The 20133-nt window shown below is 37.0% G+C and overlaps 1 protein-coding gene across 8 annotated transcripts in view; it reads left to right on the top strand.

Moving 5' to 3' along the window:
* The window catches only part of LOC139940338 (actin-binding LIM protein 1-like), a 105847-nt gene that overhangs the window by 26851 nt on the left and 58863 nt on the right, over positions 1-20133 (top strand). For 7 of the 8 annotated variants that reach the window (XM_071936551.1, XM_071936549.1, XM_071936546.1 and 4 more), the window contains exons 1-2: positions 5215-5342; positions 7919-8023. In XM_071936551.1, the coding sequence (XP_071792652.1) occupies positions 5264-5342; positions 7919-8023 (184 nt within the window). In that variant the 5' untranslated portion in view covers positions 5215-5263. Of the gene's footprint in view, positions 1-5214; positions 5343-7918; positions 8024-20133 lie in introns of those variants that run through there. The other variant, XM_071936547.1, reaches the window with a different exon arrangement.

The raw sequence follows: 20133 nt of genomic DNA, 5'->3' as shown, positions 1-20133 counted from the left end.
GGTGCCATACTTTCTGCTGGTAAACATAATAGTCTGGCCATAAAAACCCTTTAAAGTAGGATTACCTTTTTTTTGAGACACCCTGTATAGGGCAGCAGGTCTATAGGGCATTGACATAAGGGGCAGCAGATTAATGGGGGCAGCAGGTTAAGGGGGGCAACAGGTCTGGTGGTTTTTGCCCTTTGACCAATGACCGAGTAAGTATGATCAAGTGGCTTACCAAAAACTTTCAAGTCAGAAAAAATACCCTTCATTTCTCAAAGCAAAGCAATAAATGCTCAAGGTGTATAAACCTCTGCTTGTGCAACATGTAATTTGTAACACACAAATTAGTACACAATTCACAGTCTATTTAAATGTCCGACAGCTTGCCCTACTATGATTGTCAGGGGCTGCCTTGCTCATGTTTATTTCATTGTTAGAAGAAAACTACTTTCCCTCCATAGACCTTTGTTTTAAAATCGAAAATAAAACTCATTCTGGATTGGGAGATGGAATGAAAACTTTGTGTTGTTCTCAAGCGTGCAAAATCTGCGGCATTATACATGCTAGATCTTCCCTATCATTTTTGACTGTTTTAGGGGTTAGTTTTTATGTTTACATATGAACTTGCTAGACATACTTGACTTTCTATGCTAATCCCACTTTCTCTACAACATTTATGTTTTAAAAGCAAGTATGACATTGCCGTCAGAGATCTAGCATGGCGCCCTCTTTGGTTTAGTTTATACATTATACAATTACTTGGCAAGTCAGGCAGTGATGAGCAACCTTACTCTGTCTGCTGCCCTCTGTCATTTAATATACACATTATTCTGAAATGCCTCAACAAGTATCAAATATGATAGCTTTGATTTGTGTTAGAGGTTTGGACTATTGACTATGATTGACCAATTCACCTTGTTACAGTAAGTGAGTGACTTTGTGCATTCCACAGCATTTCTGGCAGGCAAGATGCCACACTGGTCACCTCAGTATTTCATATCCAGATTTGATACAAATCGTGTAGTACAATTTCTTATAAAATATTTGTTCTGCCTTTGTGCTTTGAACAAGTTGTGCCAGTAGGAACTCCATGCTCTGTGGCTCTTTTGTGAACCAGTGATGTCACATGAATGTACATGTAACATGGTCTCACAGTCACAGTTTATCAACTGTAGACTCTCGACCTCTCTTCATCATCCTTTGATACCTTCAATTTGTAGTTCTAAGTCTCTGGCAATGGAGGTTTTCTTATCATTTCTTTTTCCAGTGCCTCTGATGCACTTCAAAGCAATATTATAAATACAATTTTCTCCCCGTTTTAAGTCAAATGGCATAAAGAAATGGTACACTTTGCCTAAAATGCACCCTTTAGGTATCAATGCGAGGCCCCACCCAAATTGCGCAACCAAGATTTGCTGTTGGGGATGATGTCAGAATTGGGTCAATATGACTGCAGAGTGGCTGCTTGACCAATCTGATCCAAAGAGGGCTTTTAATTAAAACCGATATCTTCATACATAATATAAAGCATCTTTAAAGAAATCAGCTTATGGTTGGTTTATCTTCTCCAATCTAGATCAAGACACAGTCTGTAAAGCAATACCGTGTAGGTTATTACACAGAAACTCAGACGAGTGTTACGTGCCACATCCTGAGGGAAATTACAGCCAGCATCCAATGCAGAATGCATGTTGGTGCAGTGCCTGTGTAAATCAATGTTATAGATGCTATAATGCTCTTGGTGGCTGTGTTATTGCCGCCCTGCACTCTGGATCAATTCTTGGGTTACCAGATGGATTCACTGAACCTAAAGGCTTCTAAACTGAAAAATGGAAAAAGATTTCATGGGGAAAAGAACAAATTACGTCTGTAGTTGGTGACAATGTACCATGAAGTTCACTGTATGCTCAATGTGTTGTTTTGTCATTATCAATAGAAACAAGTACATAAACCACATTAAACTGTTGATAGAGTGTGTCAACTTCATATTTTATTTAGTAAAAAATCAAAATTTTCAAATGGAGTGTATCAAAATCTATCAAAATTAGTCAAGGCGTGGAACAGTCAAAATGTTTTATTCACAACCCCTGCATGAAAGCATTGTATCTTTACATACAGCATTTCAACTTGGACAAATCACTTACCTAACGATAAGACATCTTTAAAAGTGTTCCAGTAAAGTCATGAAGCATCTACGTTTGAAGAACAACCAGATTGGGGCCTTTTGAAATTAAAGCAATGCTTTCACAGCAGTATACTCTCAGTAACTAATAGATTGTTCATTTATGAAAATAGTTGCAATTACCCGCAGAGAAATCTTAGCATTGAGTATCTGTCTGGATGATGAGCAAGCTTCTTAAAGCCATTGTACACTTTCGGTAAACAGTATTGTCCAAGTCCCACACTTCGTGTATCACAACTTATATATAAAATAACAATCCTGTGGAAATTTAGGCTCAATCGGACATCGGAGTCGGGAGAAAATAACGGGAAAACCCACTTCTGTTTTCGCGCGTTTCGCCGTGTCATGACATGTGTTTATAACAAATCCGTAATTCTCGTTAACGAGAATTTATATTGTTTTACCGTTTTCTCAAAAAGTAAAGCATTTCATGGACTAATATTTCAAGAGAAGTCTTTCACCATTACCTTCTATAAACCCTTTAAGTTATTTGTAAATCTGTGAACTTTTTTTTTTTTTTTTCCTGTACCGAAAGGGTCCAATGGCTTTAACTAATGGCCCACCTGTGGTTAAGATTCATTCACACTTGATAGTGTTAGTAAGATACTAATGAGATCATCACAGCTCAGTACTATCATAGGGTTAACTCTCCCTTTCTGAAATATGGAACACTGCATGCTTCATCAGCTATTGACACAGACAATAATGAGTTGACCGTCTGTCTGGGCGGTAATCAAATCATGATTGAAGTAAGATTAGCCTCATAAAATAATTTTTAAAAGTATTTTAGATTTGATTCAAATTATATTGGATTAGATTTGGTTTATTGCTCTTTGTGTTCAAGTATGCAAAATAAATTGCATTGGCTTAAAAATGCATAAAAATATGATAAATAGTAAATTAAGAAATATGTTCGACATAATTTAAATCAGAAGTAATTGTAATCATGATGGTTGACTTCTTAAACTAATGTCACATGTGCAGCCATCTTGTTATCCTTTCATTCAACAACACTCAATGTATCCAAACATCCAATTGGTGGCTACGACTACATCATGCAGTGAAGTATAGGACGTCCTTAGCAACAGCCTTAGCAACAGCTGTAGCCGTAGCCAGAGCCACCAACTTTGATACAGCTTGAGTGTTGGAGGACATAACCATCTCCTCCCTTTAAATAAAAGGCAATTTAAAATTTCATGCTGTATGGAAAAAGATAAACCCGAAGAAAGAAAAATGGCCCTAATAAGGAAAATGTGCGTTGTGATAATAGAGGTCTTACTGTGCAGAGAAGTATAAGTCATCACTTATTAGTGTTTGAATTGAAAGTGGCCATGAGTTTTTCATTTAGCTCACAATGGTGCTAAAGTGCCATACAAGGCCTAAGGCTAATCACATTTACTTCTGGTTTTTTGTCTGGCCACGTATCAGTAATATGAGCTCCATTATTATTGACTTTTTTGCCATATTTTAATCATAAAATTTAACGGGATTGATTTAGGTAGTCATTCTTCTAATTATTTGAACCCAAATAGATGGCATCGTGATACTGTGGTCGTGTGGGTACTTCTTGTAGAAAGGTTATAGCATTTGTTGTCTAATATTTTCAGAATAAAAGAAAGGTTGGACAATGGAGGGCAACCAATAGAACTGATTAATCAATTAGCCAACCTACCTTGCCTGATAAGAAACATCATCTTTGCTTTTCTCAAGTGCCAATGCTTTTAATTGTGTACAAATATGATGCATTATCTTGATTTTCTATTAATTTGTGCTACTGCCTTGCTTTTATCAAGTTTTATTTAGACTAGCAGAGTTGCCTTAAATCCCACAATGGCTTTTATCTAGGATGGTACAAATTAGAGTAACTTGTAGCTTGAATTTATTAGGAGTACAATGCCGTGACCTATATGTTAGAGTGAAAGACGTAAGTCTGTCACTTCTGCAGTATACAGTGACGAATTCTGCCATATGTAGTGCCAATCAACTCATTCTTCACCCTGCCTTCCATTCTAAAAAAATGCAGCATAAAATAAAATCCAATTACATTCAATATACCACGATAGTGTATATTTCCACACATGTCTACTATAAATTACATACTTCACTGATTTTAGTTTGTTGTGTGTAACAACAATACAGAATATTACCTGCAATATTTAGAAAATATGAAAGCCACAAAATATTTATTTACACCTTCTTCATTGTCCCTTGAAGTAAAAAATGCAGATTCAAATTGTAATATTTTTTTAGATCTCATAAAAATTGCTGTGTTTTCATCCCCTTATGAAACATCTCTCCATACTAAACCATTGCTCCTACTTCAAAGAATGCATTTGACATAAAAATAAGAGCATTTGATGAATTCCTCTGAGGTCCTTGGCCTTTCCTGGGTGTAGTCACCTCACAGTATGTAACACGATTAGAAGGATAAGGCCTTTAGCTGCACCCAAGGTGCCTAGTTTTGGGTTCCAGTCATGCATAATAGACCTTTATCATTCTGTCACTATCTCTGTCATGTTCCCTATGCATAACAGTAATACTTAATAGGAGTTCTCATTATGCAAAGAATGGGGTCAGACTGCTCTACCCTTCTAGCCTCACTTTGGTTACATTGATATCAATGGAAATGAGAAATAAAATGGAAGGAGGTTGATACAAGTAAAGTACTCAGCCTAATTTCCTGACTGTGCCGCGGTATTTCCCATTGGTGTGAATTGCTGTAGGCAAACTTAAAAATTGGCCTAACTAAGTCTCCATTGCTCTTTCTTAGTAAATTGAAACTCTCATTTCACGGCGATATAAGTTTTATGCATTCTCGTACTCAAATTGATTAAACCTCTGTCCCCATCACCAAAGTTGGATTCGTAGTAAATAGTACCCGGCCCTAAAATGAATAATGAATGAGCTGTCATCTGGGCATGGAATCAGTCCATGCATCAGATGAAACTAGTATGTGTGTGGAGGAGTTGACCGTACCATTCATAGTGGCAGGTAGTACTCTCCCACTCATTGCACTGCGTTCAGACACTCTAAGACAAGGCACACAGGCAGGGGGATCATAACCACTAAGGATTCTACAACTTACAAGGACATTTAATGGCTGCATTTTTGGTGATGACAAAAGCATCTATTATTTGGAATGAGTTTTACATCAAGAGAGTTACGGTTAGTAAAGGTGAGTAGATGAACAGTGTTTTAGTTACTCATGTTCATGGACCATAAGGTTTCAGAAACCTGGGTTTTTAAACGATTTTTTTCCAGATTCAATATGTTGAGATTTATTAGCTTTTGTGAATGTTTCAATGTCACAAAATTATTCAGAAACTTGGAAGTTTAGATACATCAGTGTAATGTGAACAACAGGGAAATTACTTGTATTGACACTTGTTTTGTTATTTACACAGTCTGTGTGATTTAGTTGCAGTGCTGTTTTAACCATTTAAGACTGTCTAAATGACATATTTTGGAGACTTGTAAAAGTTTGTGTTGGTTGTCAGTGACTTCAATGGCAGGGTAAACTTGGTCTACTTGGTCCTCACTTGGTCCATCCATGTCTATCATGCATAAAATAACACATCTGAAAATTTGCCCTCAATTGGTCATCGAAGTTGCAATATATTAGTCAAAAAACAAACACCCTAGAATTGTGTGCACTCAGATTCCAGAGAAGGCTTCATGCGCAAAGCCTCTCTCGGTAACAGATTCAAATTTTGGGGATTAAAACTTTCTCTTTCTCTCAAACTATTACTTCAATTGGAGTGGTTTCTCACAACATCTTACTATCAACAGCTTTTTCTTCTTGCCAAGTTAGTTTTTTTTTATGGTAGTCTTAAACATGAATTAATTGATACTGTTTTGAATTAAACTTTGATTAACTTAAGTAATATCAACAGAGGTGTAATGATTGGTCTCTACACTACATTAAGTAATCTGTCATGCATGCTAATTGAGAGTGGCATATACAGTGTTATTTCATCATTCTGTAGTAAAGGCTATACTTACAGCTGATGCTACACTCATCACAGTTTGCTTTGAAATTGGGGCTATAATAATACAGATGGGCTATATTGCATGTTAGGTACCAACCTTACCCAATGAAGCTTGCTCGTTGCCAAAAGGCTGTTTTTCATTACACCGCCGCCTTTTAAAGTGAGTTACCATGGAGCAGGTTCTTACTTTCTGTTTAATTACTGTATGACATTTGCTGTGTTAAGTTTTTTTGTGTTTATTAAACTGCCTTATGAAATTTGATACATTTATTTTGTGGTTTGAGTAAGTCACAAAATGCCTGCATGCACATCTTGAGAGAGTCGGTGAATATGGCCATGTACAATGTAGAATGTACAAGCAATTCGTTAGGATAGAGTGACAGTGAGAACATGGATCATGACACCTCTATCGTTAAATATTAAAGGAACACGTTGCCTTGGATCGGTCGAGTTGGTCTTTGAAAAACGTTTGTAACCGTTTTTTATAAAATGCATATGGGTAGAAAGATGTTGTAAAAGTAGAATACAATGATCCACACAAACATGCCTCGAAATTGCATGGTTTTCCTTTTACCTCGTCGACTAACACGTCGGCCATTTATGGGGGTCAAAATTTTGACTCCCATAAATGGCCGACGGTGATAGTTCGCACAGTAGAAGGAAAACCACGCAATTTCGAGGCAAACTTGTGTGGATCATTGTATGCTACTTTTAAAACATCTTTTCAACCATATGCATTATATAAAAAACGGTTAAAAACGCTTTTGTTTTGACCAACTCGTCCGATCCAAGGCAACGTGTTCCTTTAAGTTAATCAATCCAATCAGATGTACAAAACTGTACAAAACTGCATTCCCAAACTGATTAAATCGTTAATTGCTGTGACAACCAAACGTTAACATTGTAAAGAAATGCTTTGTTCTACGCTACAGTTTAATTGGTAACATGCAGTGTGATTAGACTGTAGACAAGACAGCTGACAATTATCAAGTCTGAAGTGCAGTCTCCCTTAACATGTCCTGACTCCTATTTCCATCATTTAAGTTCTAAAAACCTATTGACCGGAACCATCTGAGATTCAATGCAGGTCTTTAATTTTCTAACTCGTGTTTGTGCAGTGTTGACAAATCTCTTTTTCTCTCAACAAGCTCTTGAAATCATTTAAGAAAGCCAAAGACAGGCTCGGTATTTTCATGGAGGTATAAGAGTCAATATGTTGAAGTATAAAATGTACAATTTTCTCATAAAACAGATCCCCTTACTACGAGTTAATATTTTTAGGGAGTATGAAATACAGAAGGTTTTAAAGTAGGTTTCTGTGTTTCAAGAAAGGAGAGGTCCATGGATGCAACCCAAGTTCTGTATTTTATATGATAGTCTGGAACGTCTGCTGGATATTTCTGAAAGTTTGTACCCAAAGACAAGTTTTTAGATAAAAGGAAACCCCAAAATAAGCTACCAACGTTGTAAGAACATATTTTATTTTACTCAATCCACAATCTTGTTTATTACAGAACTTCAGTGATAACATTTTACAAAATATTGGTATAATTTTTTCTCATCAGAAAAGCCAGCTTTGGGTTGGTCCCAATACTTACAACAAATGGAAAACTACTTTTACAGTTGGTTCTGAGCATTGTTTGTGGAGCTGATATTCCAGATCTCAGCTACATAAATATTTGTTTTCTCCCCTCGGAAGACAAAATAATTTTGCCACCATGAACTAAACCAATATGTTCTTTTTTTATTTTCTTGCTTGTAGGTCAGAAAAAGAAAGTAACATGCCGTGGTTGTCGTAAGTCATGTTCCGGTGAAGTTCTCCGTGTCCAGAATGAGTATTTTCACCTCAAGTGTTTCCGATGTTGTCGTAAGTACAGTACATGCTGTTAATTAGACACCTTAATGGGGGGAGGGGGCGTGCAGGATTTAGTGACAGAGTGACATCTTCATGGCTGAGGTTTTTTAGGGAAAAACTTGTCCACCAAGAAAGAGAATGGCAACAGCCTTAATTGGTTTTCTAGGATGTCACGAAAATCTGTGGCCATCATTCAGCATGGTGGTTGGTATACTATACCTGTATTTGATCATTAATTTTCTTTGTGCGGACCCCATTTGAAGTGTTATTTAAGACATTTTGATTTTCCATTGGAACATCTTGGAAAAGGGGACCCTGCTCTTTGGGAAAATTAGTTCTAGCCCTTAAAAAAACACTTAAAGGAAATTGTTTATTTGTTTCAAAATACTTAAACATAAATTTGTTGATATCATTTCTAGTTTCAAAAAGGAGTTTTAAGGACTGATAAACTAGTAAAAGTTCTTCTCTTCAAATTTGAAACAGAAATCTATTTATACGTCTATTTTGCTTCTTCTTTCAATTTGAGCAAGACCTCTCTTAGGGTGAGGTTATTAAACTAGATGTAGCCTCTAGCTCTGCTGATAAATGCTATGCAGCTGCAAACAAACAAGACCATCTTGAGAAAACACAGATGTGTTTGCTACTTTGCTATGGTCTGTTTCTATTGGGGGATCATTGTGCTGATTATCATATAGGCTGTCCATTGGGCAGTCTAACCACTGGGGCTTTTAGGTATAGCGGACATACCTCTAGCTACTTCATTTACACCCAACAAAGTAGACAAAAGCACCAAATAGCTCCTAAATTTATTTCATTTCCAAAAGTGACTCATCATTGGATTTTTGATTGACTTCTGCCTTGTGGAACCATCTTTTTCCCCCAACATCATAAAAACAATCCGTGCAAATTTCCTGCCCTGGTGCTAGCTGAACCATGTTCATGATTTGTCCATAATGCTCTGTTAAATTACCTTTTAGTACTTTTTATTTAGGCTAGCAGCTGATCATCTTAAAGCCATTGGACCCTTTCGGTAAACAGTATTGTCCAAGGCCCACACTTCGTGTATCACAACTTCTATATCAAATAACAAACCTGTGGAAATCTAGGCTCAATCGGACATCGGAGTCGGGAGAAAATAACGGAAAACTTACTCCTGTTTTCGCGCGTTTCGCCGTGTCATGACATGTGTTTATAACAAATCCGTAATTCTCGTTAACGAGAATTTATATTGTTTTACCGTTTTCTCAAAAAGTAAAGCATTTCATGGACTAATATTTCAAGAGAAGTCTTTCACCATTACCTTCTGTAAACCCTGTAAATTATTTGTAAATCTGTGAACTTTTTTTTTTTCTGTACCGAAAGGGTCCAATGGCTTTAAATACAAAACTGATCTTGTTGGGATAAACTTCAATAAATCAATAAACCATAAAAGTACAAGTCATACTGGGCAATCACCAACCAGCATATCTAAGTGACCTTCCAACTGCATATTAATTCATTAAGTTATTAATTCATACAATTTAAGTGGTATGGCCCATTAGGTAAGTGGCCAATGTTGATGGTACTGCAAAGCATTAACAACAAGTTAGCTGTAATGGTATACAGTATAGTGCATAGTTTCTGAAACAAATCTAGCATATTCACGGTCAAGTACAGAATACCTGCTTGCTGTCATTAAATCCCATCTGGTTAATGCTGTAATTGCTGCTAGTAATCACTGGCGACCAATGGGAGTCAATTTTAAAATACACAATTTCTTGTTTGCACTACAGTGGAACAGAATGAAGGATGATGCTGTGACTACTGCAAACACTGTTAAATTATACATAGATAAATAATCTGGGCCTAATTTCATAAAGCCTGTAAGCACAAAAATGGGCTAAGCACAGAAATATATTTCCTAGCAGAAGTAGGTTACCAGCCAAAATGTCATACAGTTTACATTGCTGCGACTGTTACCCCAACTAATTCTTGCTTAGCAAAGATATTTGATAAGCCTTCATGAAACTGGGCTCTGTTGGAATGAACTAAACTTCTACTTTGAATGTTTAGTGTAGTAGTTTGCCTCTAGATGTGTTTGCATAAGTTCAGCCTTTTTGTACAACTACAATATTAAATGTTTTACACCACAGAAAGCTAGAAACCTTTTTATTCTGCTGTTACCATCTCAGTCAGAATCCCTGAATGGAATAAGAATCTGAATGCTGATTGCCATTATACAGACAGGGGCCCAGACCTTTTTCTGTTTCAGCCTCTGTTAATTAACTTATGTTGATTTCAAATGCAAGATGGCTGCTGCGTGATGAAAAGTTCTGTTACTGATGGACAATGTAGACAGAAAGTATTACGGTGAAGACTTCTATATTCAATTCTACACTGATCTAGAATATGTCCATCATGTGCGTGCTATACATAGTTCATTATAGCTATTCATAGCCAGCTAGCTGCATCATGATAAGTGTTTCAGACTTTAATATTGTGCAGATGTGAAATGGTTTATTGGTCAGTAAGGAGTTAGTAAACTCCCATTGGGATTGGTACAGGCTTTAGACTTGATGAGATTGTTGCTAGATTCAATGTTCTGATGACAGATCTACAATTACATCTCTCTTTCAATTTAAGATGCCATCATTTATCATCAAAGAATCATAATAATGGGGCTGTTCATACCGTCATGGTAAAAATACCACAACATTGCAATGCACTTGTAATTTACAAACTCAACCAAAGTATTGTGTGACTGTGAACGCTCTTCTTCTAACTACTACTACTTTGTGTAAACGAAATGTAACAGTGCATTGGCTTTAAGTTATCCGTTGCCTTTTGGCTGAATTACCATGTCAACAAAAAAATGTTTTTACAAATATAAATATTTTGTTTGTTTGTTTATTTTTTTGTATGTTTGTTTGTTTGTTGTTTAGATGTTTTATGCAATGTTACTCTGGTTGTTAAACAATAGTGTAAAGGCATAGATATGTTTTGACAATTGATTCAAATTAATTTGGCAATTTCAATTTACAAGAAATATCAGGAAATTAAGGAAACACATGTTATGATCCATATTTCAGCCAGACCAATACACTGTTATTACATGCGTGTCCACTAACTCATCTTAAATCTTTACATTCAAGACTAACTCAAGCACACTCTTTGTTGTTGTTTGAGTACTGTTTGAAATAACAATTATTAGTCATCTATTTATGAAACATATGCCTAATTCGATTTCTTGCTTGAATGGGGATAAATATTTCCTTACAAAGCGCAGATATTAATAATAATGAAGAATCATTTATAACCTTGTAATATCATGGTAAATTAAGTAACTTGTCAGGAATGAGCAGTCATGCGTGTATGTTACGTGAGACCCGATGTTGAGGTTGGATGGAATGGATGCTAATATAAATCACTGGTAATGAGCAGTGGTTGTCAAAATCTACCCTGAATCTCACCAGTTCCTCTCAGATTACTAGCAATTTCCTCTCAAGAATTCAGAAAGTTGCCCAGTTCTTGTGGTTTGTCTGTCAATGCATTGCAGTTGTCTGTAGTCGTCAATCGCTAACATTGTAGTGTTATCTAGAAGTTCCACATACTTTCATTCCGTAGGTTCCCTGTTGACATTATGTAAATAACTGTTCTCATTGCCCCTCCACCCCAGGTTTGGAGTTGATTTGATGTCTTAGACCATAGAAGAAACCATGCCGAAACACACTAGGATGGGATTATACCCACTTTCTATGAAGCATTAAAATAATAAAATAAAACATGTTATTTAACCTCCAGGTTGATTTGTATTCTTGCAAAGAGTTCTATAAGGCATTCTTTCAATCTAACTGATAAAATCAATCCAAATCATCAAAAAGGGCATTAAAATGAGTAAAATGTATGATTGTTTGTTGATCGTGTGTAATGCCATTATGCTTCAACAACAAGTTTCGCAAGTGGACAGACTAAATCCTAGTTGTTTTTTTTCTTTTTCTGGCCTTACTTATATTGGGCGGTACGATATTTGCAGGAAATGTTCAGGAAATCTAAGTCATTAAGCTAGATAAGTGTTTACCTGCAGAGCAGCTGCCTCTTATATTGAGGAGCTTGTAAACAACATCGAGCTGCATTCATTATTTAGGGTTGAATGTGCACTTCACACAATATCTCGGATGAAAGACTAAACCCTTTAGAATGACCTTGAGTTGTCTTTTTGTTATGCTTGTCACTAACTCACTGGGACCAGATGGGAATATTTGTAAAAGATTACTCAAAGTGTCATGATAATTATGATGTTATGATGTTTCTCATGAGATATTTATATTTGAAATAAGGGATTCAATGTGTGGTGAAGAGGTTTTCAACTAGTGGTTTAATCCCAACGAGGCCTGGTTCTTGATAATTTTACCGAGACGAAGTTGAGGTAAAATATCAAGAACCAGGCCTCGACGAACTTAAACCACTAGTTGAAAACCGATTCAAAACACTTTGATACCCATTCATAAACACCTTTTCGGTCAAAAAACATCAAAACGTTTTGTCAAAAAGTAAAACAAATGCAAAAATTATAATTGTTCAATGATTTCTTTCAACACAACACCCCTCCAGCTATGAAATGGTAAGGCTCTCGGGTAAGTAAACAACTCGTTATAAGGAGATTGCTGTGCGCCTCGCGCGTATTGCGTGATGTAGCACAGCTGTCCCGGCCGTTGCTCTCGACCAATAGGAATGAAGAAACTGTCTTATAAGCACAGGTGCAAGCTCGTGTGTCACGCCCATTTTTCAACACTTTTTACTGGTCATAAACAAAGGTTTCAACACCCCGCACGTGAAGCACTCTCCACCAATAGGAATAGTCTTTATGAATGTCTGATAACTTTATTGAGTTTTAATCTTAAGGGTTTACAGAGGGTTTCATTGAGGCACGAAACACAAGGTGTAAGTTTTGCTGTATTAACCAGTTTGTTTAAAGGTATTAGAAGGAGAATAAGCTAGCTGTAAACTTTGATTAGTACAGTGATTCTATACGAGCAGGCTCCGCAGTAAAGTACAACACATGTAGGCAGCATTGTGTGTTGGATTTAATTTAGCCTGCGGATTCCTAATAATCTTCATCTGATTGCAGACCTGAATATTGCTGGAAATAGGCCACTCATCATGAAGAATATTATAAAGTACAGTCAGTACTCCTTCTAAGTCTGCCTAGCTAGTGTGCCTGACAAGTTGTGCATACTACCCTGCCCTGCAGGCATAGTGCCGTAGAGGCAAATACAATGCCCTGACTGTATTTAGATAATATTTAGGTAACATAACTGAGATATGCCCAGGTCTAAAAGGGGCAAAATCAATGGACCTTCCTGTGGCAATATATAAAGCTGCATTCAGTGATGCACAGAAACACACCACTCTCATTGTTGGGAGAATCCATTAACTGAAAATAAATCAAACTAAATTCAATAAGAACCTGGGTGCTACTGCTTATTCCTGTACACTGGGTATGAAAATTGCTGTATAATTCTACTGGTCATTCGAGGGGCCTTAGAGAATGCTGGGGCTGAATATTGCGCTGGACTGACGGCCTGAGGCCAGTGATGTTAGTGTTGGGCCAGTAAACTCATGACAGGACAAGTCCGGTAGTCTTGTGTTTTTCAATTCAATAGTAATACCTCACAGTGTAAAATTTTGAACAAAAACATATTATTTTCCACTGTTGTCTTTGAGTCAGATAAACGCCTTTCAATTCTTTTATACCGATGCAGACAAATAAGATGAATCTTCTCTGACTTGAGTTATTCATGAATGCTTTTCAATTAAAAACAGTTAAAAGTACATGTATGTAAAGAAGTTTTTTACTCATTTTAATTCTGGTCTTGTAAACAAAATTTTGGTCCAGAAAACATTTTGAGCTACAAGCCCTGCGGTCTAGTGGATTTCCCCCCTTCCTGAGAATGTTAGTTGTGTTTCCATTCTCCTTGCCAGGTCCTGATACCAATAAATAACTAAAATGGATAGCTCAGTGGATGTTGTTGAATCTTACTCATATTGGAATATCTGATCATCTCTTGAGTGATTATTAAACTATATGACCTTGAGGAGTAAGTTACTAATGTAGCCTAGCACCGTGGCGGTAACTCATTCAATACAAGATGATGGATGGATACTGATAGCATACACAGCAACCACACCTCACAAAATCATTTTATCTCTGCTGGAGGAAAAACAGGAACTGAGTGTTTCTGCCCTGCATCAAGATAACACTGGCAAAGTGCACTTGGGCCTCCATATGTGCATCTGAACTATAATACGCATAGTTGAGCTTATTTCTGTGATTTGATAGAACAACACGCCGATTGCCTTCTCCTTGAATATAAGAAGTGGGGTTGCTTTATGTGAGTTTCCTGCTGGGTTTGTCTTGATGGCCAGGGGTGTATCTTTGTGTGTTGCACCTTTACAGCTCATTTAATTAAATTGCACTCAATTATCCAGATTCAAGTGCCGCAATTTTTCTCCATTGCAAGCCCTCTGGGTAATAAAATACAATTTGGCAGAGGCGCATATTGCGTGTGTCGTCCCCCAAACTGCCCAGGCAGATGTTATGGCGGAATGTTATTTTTTCACACACACATGTATGGAATGATTTTGTCTCCTCTGATTCGGTAGACTTGTGTAAAATGAAGATATTGAAACTTCTCACATTCATGCTATCTGATGGCAATTTCCTTCGGTTGAAATTTGTTGACGATTAAATATCAAGTAGAGATAAACAAAATATCAAAAGATGTGTGGATTTTTAGGGAAGAGACATTCTCAAGTATTTATTCATCTCTATATTGAACATTTCTTATTTCTTATAAACTAAAAAAGGAAAAACTGAAGTGAAAATTTAGAGGAGTAAACCAGAGAGACACAACAAGAATATTTGTGGACACTCTCACCTACACAGGAAATAAGTCTTGATTATGGCTTGCTTTGGGGGAAAACAAGTGGGTGGGCATCACTGTCAAAACAGAATTGGCTGATGAAATGAAATGGGAGGAATTAGGAGAGCGGAAACTGCTGATAAATGAAAAATACAGAGGTCAAAGGGCAGACAGGAATATGTTAGTGCTCAGTAAATGCAGTGTGTGATGTAATGAAGTATAAATAATACTACAACAACAACAACAACAACAACAACAACAACAACAACAACAACAACAACAACAACAACAACAACAACAACAACAACAACAACAACAACAACAACAACAACAACAACAACAAGAGAGTTTAGACTTTTCAGTTTTGATTATGGGTTATCTTAAGCAGGTTTTACAATACTTACAAGTAGGGGATCAAAGGGACATATCCCCAGCGATATCAATCTAATGTCTTAATAAACGTTAAATTTGCATCAGGGATAACGAATCTTACTTGGTTTTATCAAACACCAATGTGTGTAAGCAATCAGTACTTTCCCAAGTTCTGTGAAAAAAAAAATCACAGTTACTCGGGAGGGATTCGAACCCATGACCCTTGCCAATCTAGAGAAGATGTCTTACCAACTAGACCACAGAGATTTCTTGGTAGCTAGAGGGAGTTCAAATCCTATGTCTGCTCATCCCATATTAAAGTACATGATTCTCTGGATCAGACTCTGATGGCACTTTGTGGAGGATGTCATTGATATTGGAAAATAAGAGTTGTAATGAGCGTCAAAGGAACGTTACAGAATCGGTACGAAACAAAAATCGTGAAGATCACAGATTTACATCAAACTTACACGGCGCAATGATGATGATAGTAGAAAACATCCCTTGAAATATTTCTGTCTGAAATTTCATATTTGATGAGAAATAAATGATGTAATTTCGTGTTTTGAGTTAATCGCTCAATCGGTTTTCACTATTCTCTCGTGACCAAGATGGCCGATCGATCTCAAACTTCTACAGGTTTGTCATTTTATGTATATTGTGGATTACATAAAGTGCTTACACTGCCAGCAAACTTTTTGCTAGCAAAACCAACTCTGTAATGTTCCTTTAAGTGTTATAGGAACTGTACCTCAGAAAATTATCTCTGTTTTAATCTAACATCAAACAGTTCAACATTTAACATTGCCAAAGTGCTTCACAGTTCTCTCTTTCCCACCATTATAGTTGCATGTTTGTTTTAAATATTCATTCATTCATAATGGTTCATCCTCCATAGCAACAAAAAGTTGGAATTGGTAAAAGCATTTATTATTGATCAGATATAAGGCCAGAAGGATTGTGTCTGTACAGAAAAAAACCCCAGTCCTCTCAAATACTGGTGAGAAATTGACAAAGCGAAAAGATATATTTTTGTCTGTGCGTGATCAACACAAAGGAGGAATATGTCACGGCCATCTAACCTATGATACATCGTTAAGTTGCAATGCTTTAAATCCATCTGGATGAGAGGAGCTTACCGTGAGGCTCCATTTCATGCCCTATTGTAGCTGATAATTAGAGTGTAGGATGAAATTTATACCTGCTGATAGATTTATTTCAAATAAACACTCTCGGGTTGATACACCTTTTTGAATGTCATCAAGGAATATACTGCAAGGGAAACTGACTGGAAATTGACTTTGAACCTGCACTCTTTATGCTTTACCAACCATGCTATCTATCTAAGCCAGATGACAGGCTCTCTACGATATCATCATCTTTGTTTGGGGTGCCAGTCAGAATAATTTCAAAATCATATGGTGTTAGAACTAGGAGCGGTCCATAAAGTGTGTAAACTTACATATCTGTTACTGGAGTAATTCCTACATGTTATGTTTAGTTTTGGAACTAGAAGTTGGTGTCACTGTATTCTCTGAAAGTGTAATGGCAGATTGACTAACTTCTTGCAATGCGTGTTTTGGGCTCTGTCTTGGTTCGTGTACAAGAAGCATAGACAAGTCTGTGGCAATTTTATTTTAATTTAAATGTAGGCCTATGTGAAAAAATTGTGAATAATATAGCACTTTTGGTTCAAAATATATAGAACAATTATTAGCAAAAGGTGTCTAGAAAGTATCGTTGGATCGCAGATTTGATATTCCAATGGGGGCTGTACTGCATTAAGACTTGAAGACGATTTAGATTGAGTTCTTTTCAGTTGACAGTTAAAATCAATAATCCCATCCTCCAGTCAATAGCTTGCATCTCAGTATTGGATCAACAGTACTGTGTATGAGCTGTCACCATGACAGCCAGGATTAAGCAATCTCAACAACTTGAAGGAGCTCCTCGGGTGACATTTGAACCCTCCCCTATTTTTGAACCGCCTCCTCGTCCCATTGCCTAATTGTGATTGCTGGGGACAATGTACATTTACCATCTACACGTGAGACTTCTTGATAAATGGGAATGACACAGTTGAGGCCCATGGTACTGCCACCTTGATTCCATGCCATTCAAAACACAGGGATGAGAAAATCAAGACTTTTATCTGAAACGGACATTTTGATGTCGGCCCTGTTTTCTAAAATTGTGAAGAAATCATTTTCTGGATCTACTTCTCTAGTGCTGAGGATGCTTTTCCCAGAAGCTGCTTGAAGTTGCAGGGCTTATCAAAAGGTGGAAATGCCATCATTGCAACAAACCTCCATCAATCCGCAGCATAGGTTCAGGCCTTAGTGTCAGTCATGACTGTCATTTGTTCATTATTATTTCATTTCATTTCATTTATTCTGGTTGTGAAGCCATGGACTCTCAGAAAAGTGCACTTAATCACTGTATTAGCCAAGAACCCAATAGAGAGAAGACAGGGAAGGAAATTTCATAATAGATGTTAAATTTGCATCGGGGATAAAGAATATTAATTTTTGGTTTTTACCCATACACCGATGTGTGTTAGCACTGTATACTCAGTACTTTCCCGAGTCCTGTGAAAAAAAAAAAGGAAATTTCAGTTTTAGATGTGGGAGGAAAATCCTAGAGAATTATTCCATGGAAAACCCACGCAGTCAGGTAGGGACTGAAAACCCAATCTACATACATGTAGTGCCCCTGGTGGGATTCGAACTGGGGTCCTACAGGTGGAAGGCGAAGATAAACTGACTAGGGCTGGAAAATAGAATACTCCTTTTTGGATTTTGAGCATCAGTTGTCATGCTGAACCATAGAGTGAGAAAGATGATGTCAGTATGACATGTATTTATTTGTCCGTTGTGACCTGTAGGTGAGTTGTACTACTGCCTGTAGCATTGAGGAGCTTTAGGGCTTCTCTGCCTATGATGACATGTTTCCATATGAAGACACCTGACAAGATCCAAGATGAACGTCTTGTTGTACCTCCATGGTTGTACAGAGGCTCAGTGCATTGATGCTTTGTTGATTCAGATTCAAGTGGATGGAAAATACTTGATTGCCTCAGTTCCTGAAAGACGAAGGTGAAGTTGCATACGTTTAGGATACAAGGCATTCAGGATGTTATATGGAGCAGAAGGAATACATACATTGTGTAGCAAGCAGAATTACACTCCAATTCAATATCAGTTTAGAATGTTTAAGTACATGCATCTAGAGCATGGGAGTTTGATTTATTTAGTCAGGTTTAGCTATGTTTGTGTTGATTGATTTATTTTGTTAGCCTTTCCAGTAGAAGTGGTTCTGCCCGGTGTAGGTGTATCTGCTCTCCACTAGAGTGAGCGGATGCACTTATGGTGTCAATAAGACAGTTTGTCTCTTGAGATACCGTGGAGGCTGACTTAGGATATTGAAAACTAGTAATAAAAGATAAGATCGCAAACTTCTTCCCGAGGTTTAGGCCAGACAGTTCAGTTTATTTTTGTGGCTCTTGAAGAAATTAAATTTGAGAAGCGAGATCGGGCAGACACCTTCTGTGTAGAAAGGGTTTTTGGCTAATGACAGGAATGAGTGTGTCATGTGGTTGGTGATACAGACCAGTTGCCCTGGTCCTCGCCTTGATGCTCCCTAAAACAGTCTTATGTAGTAGACCCCCTGCACATTATGGCTTACCTTAAAGTGTCAAAGTAACCTTCAATGTAGTTTGTCTGTGATGAGTTGGCCTTAACATCAATAATCAATACATCATTAATATCCAGGACATTCATGAAATAATGCATTAATTCGTTGATCAAATTGGTACAGTGATATATTTTGTACAGCATTTCATCTTTGTAGAATCCTGCATGAATTCCTTCTTGGCCTATAGAGCTTTGCAGGTCGATTGGGGTTGCATGCAAGCCCTGCCTGATTCACACCATTCCAAGTTCCTTCCCACAACTCAAACTTAACAATTTTCCATTTGTTTCCACATTTACCCGGCCTTAAATGTATGCCACATAATGTGGAAGTCAACATAAAGGTTGGCAACATTTCCATTTTTATTGAAGGAAAATTTGATAACATCTGTAACAAAACCCGCTGCTAGCACACAAGTTTTTTTCACAAACTCTAATAATGTATGTATGACGTGACTTAAAGCCATTATACACTTTCGGTAAACAGTATTGTCCAAGTCCCACACTTCGTGTATCACAACTTATATACAAAATAACAATCCTGTGGAAATTTAGGCTCAATCGGACATCGGAGTCGGGAGAAAATAACGGGAAAACCCACTCCTGTTTTCGCGCGTTTCGCCGTGTCATGACATGTGTTTATAACAAATCCGTAATTCTCGTTAACGATAATTTATATTGTTTTACCGTTTTCTCAAAAAGTAAAGCATTTCATGGACTAATATTTCAAGAGAAGTCTTTCACCATTACCTTCTGTAAACCCTGTAAATTATTTGTGAACTTTTTTTTTTTTTCTGTACCGAAAGGGTCCAATGGCTTTAAGTGAAGGTTGTAATTTAGTTCCAAGCTCCTTTATAAAATGGAAACTGTGTGTAAGCTTCTTATTTATGACCACATCGTTGAAATTCCTCCAAAGCCCTTTCCCAAGAATCCCTGAGAGCGAAATAGTTAAAGTCATACTGTAGTACAATGTTAGTATTGTACCAATTAACAGATTGATATTAATAGTAATAGATGTTGAATTTGCATCGGGGATAAAGAATATTAAGTTTTTACCCATGCACTGATGTGTGTTAGCACTGTATTAATAGTGATATTATTTTTGTCACCCTGAAGAAAAGAATACAAGTTTGTATCACCTTGTCAGTCAATGGAGATA

This window comes from Asterias amurensis, chromosome 8 (assembly GCF_032118995.1).
Source record: "Asterias amurensis chromosome 8, ASM3211899v1".
NCBI classification, from domain to species: domain Eukaryota; kingdom Metazoa; phylum Echinodermata; class Asteroidea; order Forcipulatida; family Asteriidae; genus Asterias; species Asterias amurensis.
The sequence above is the reverse complement of the archived record's forward strand: the minus strand, read 5'-3'. Positions and strand labels throughout refer to the sequence as shown.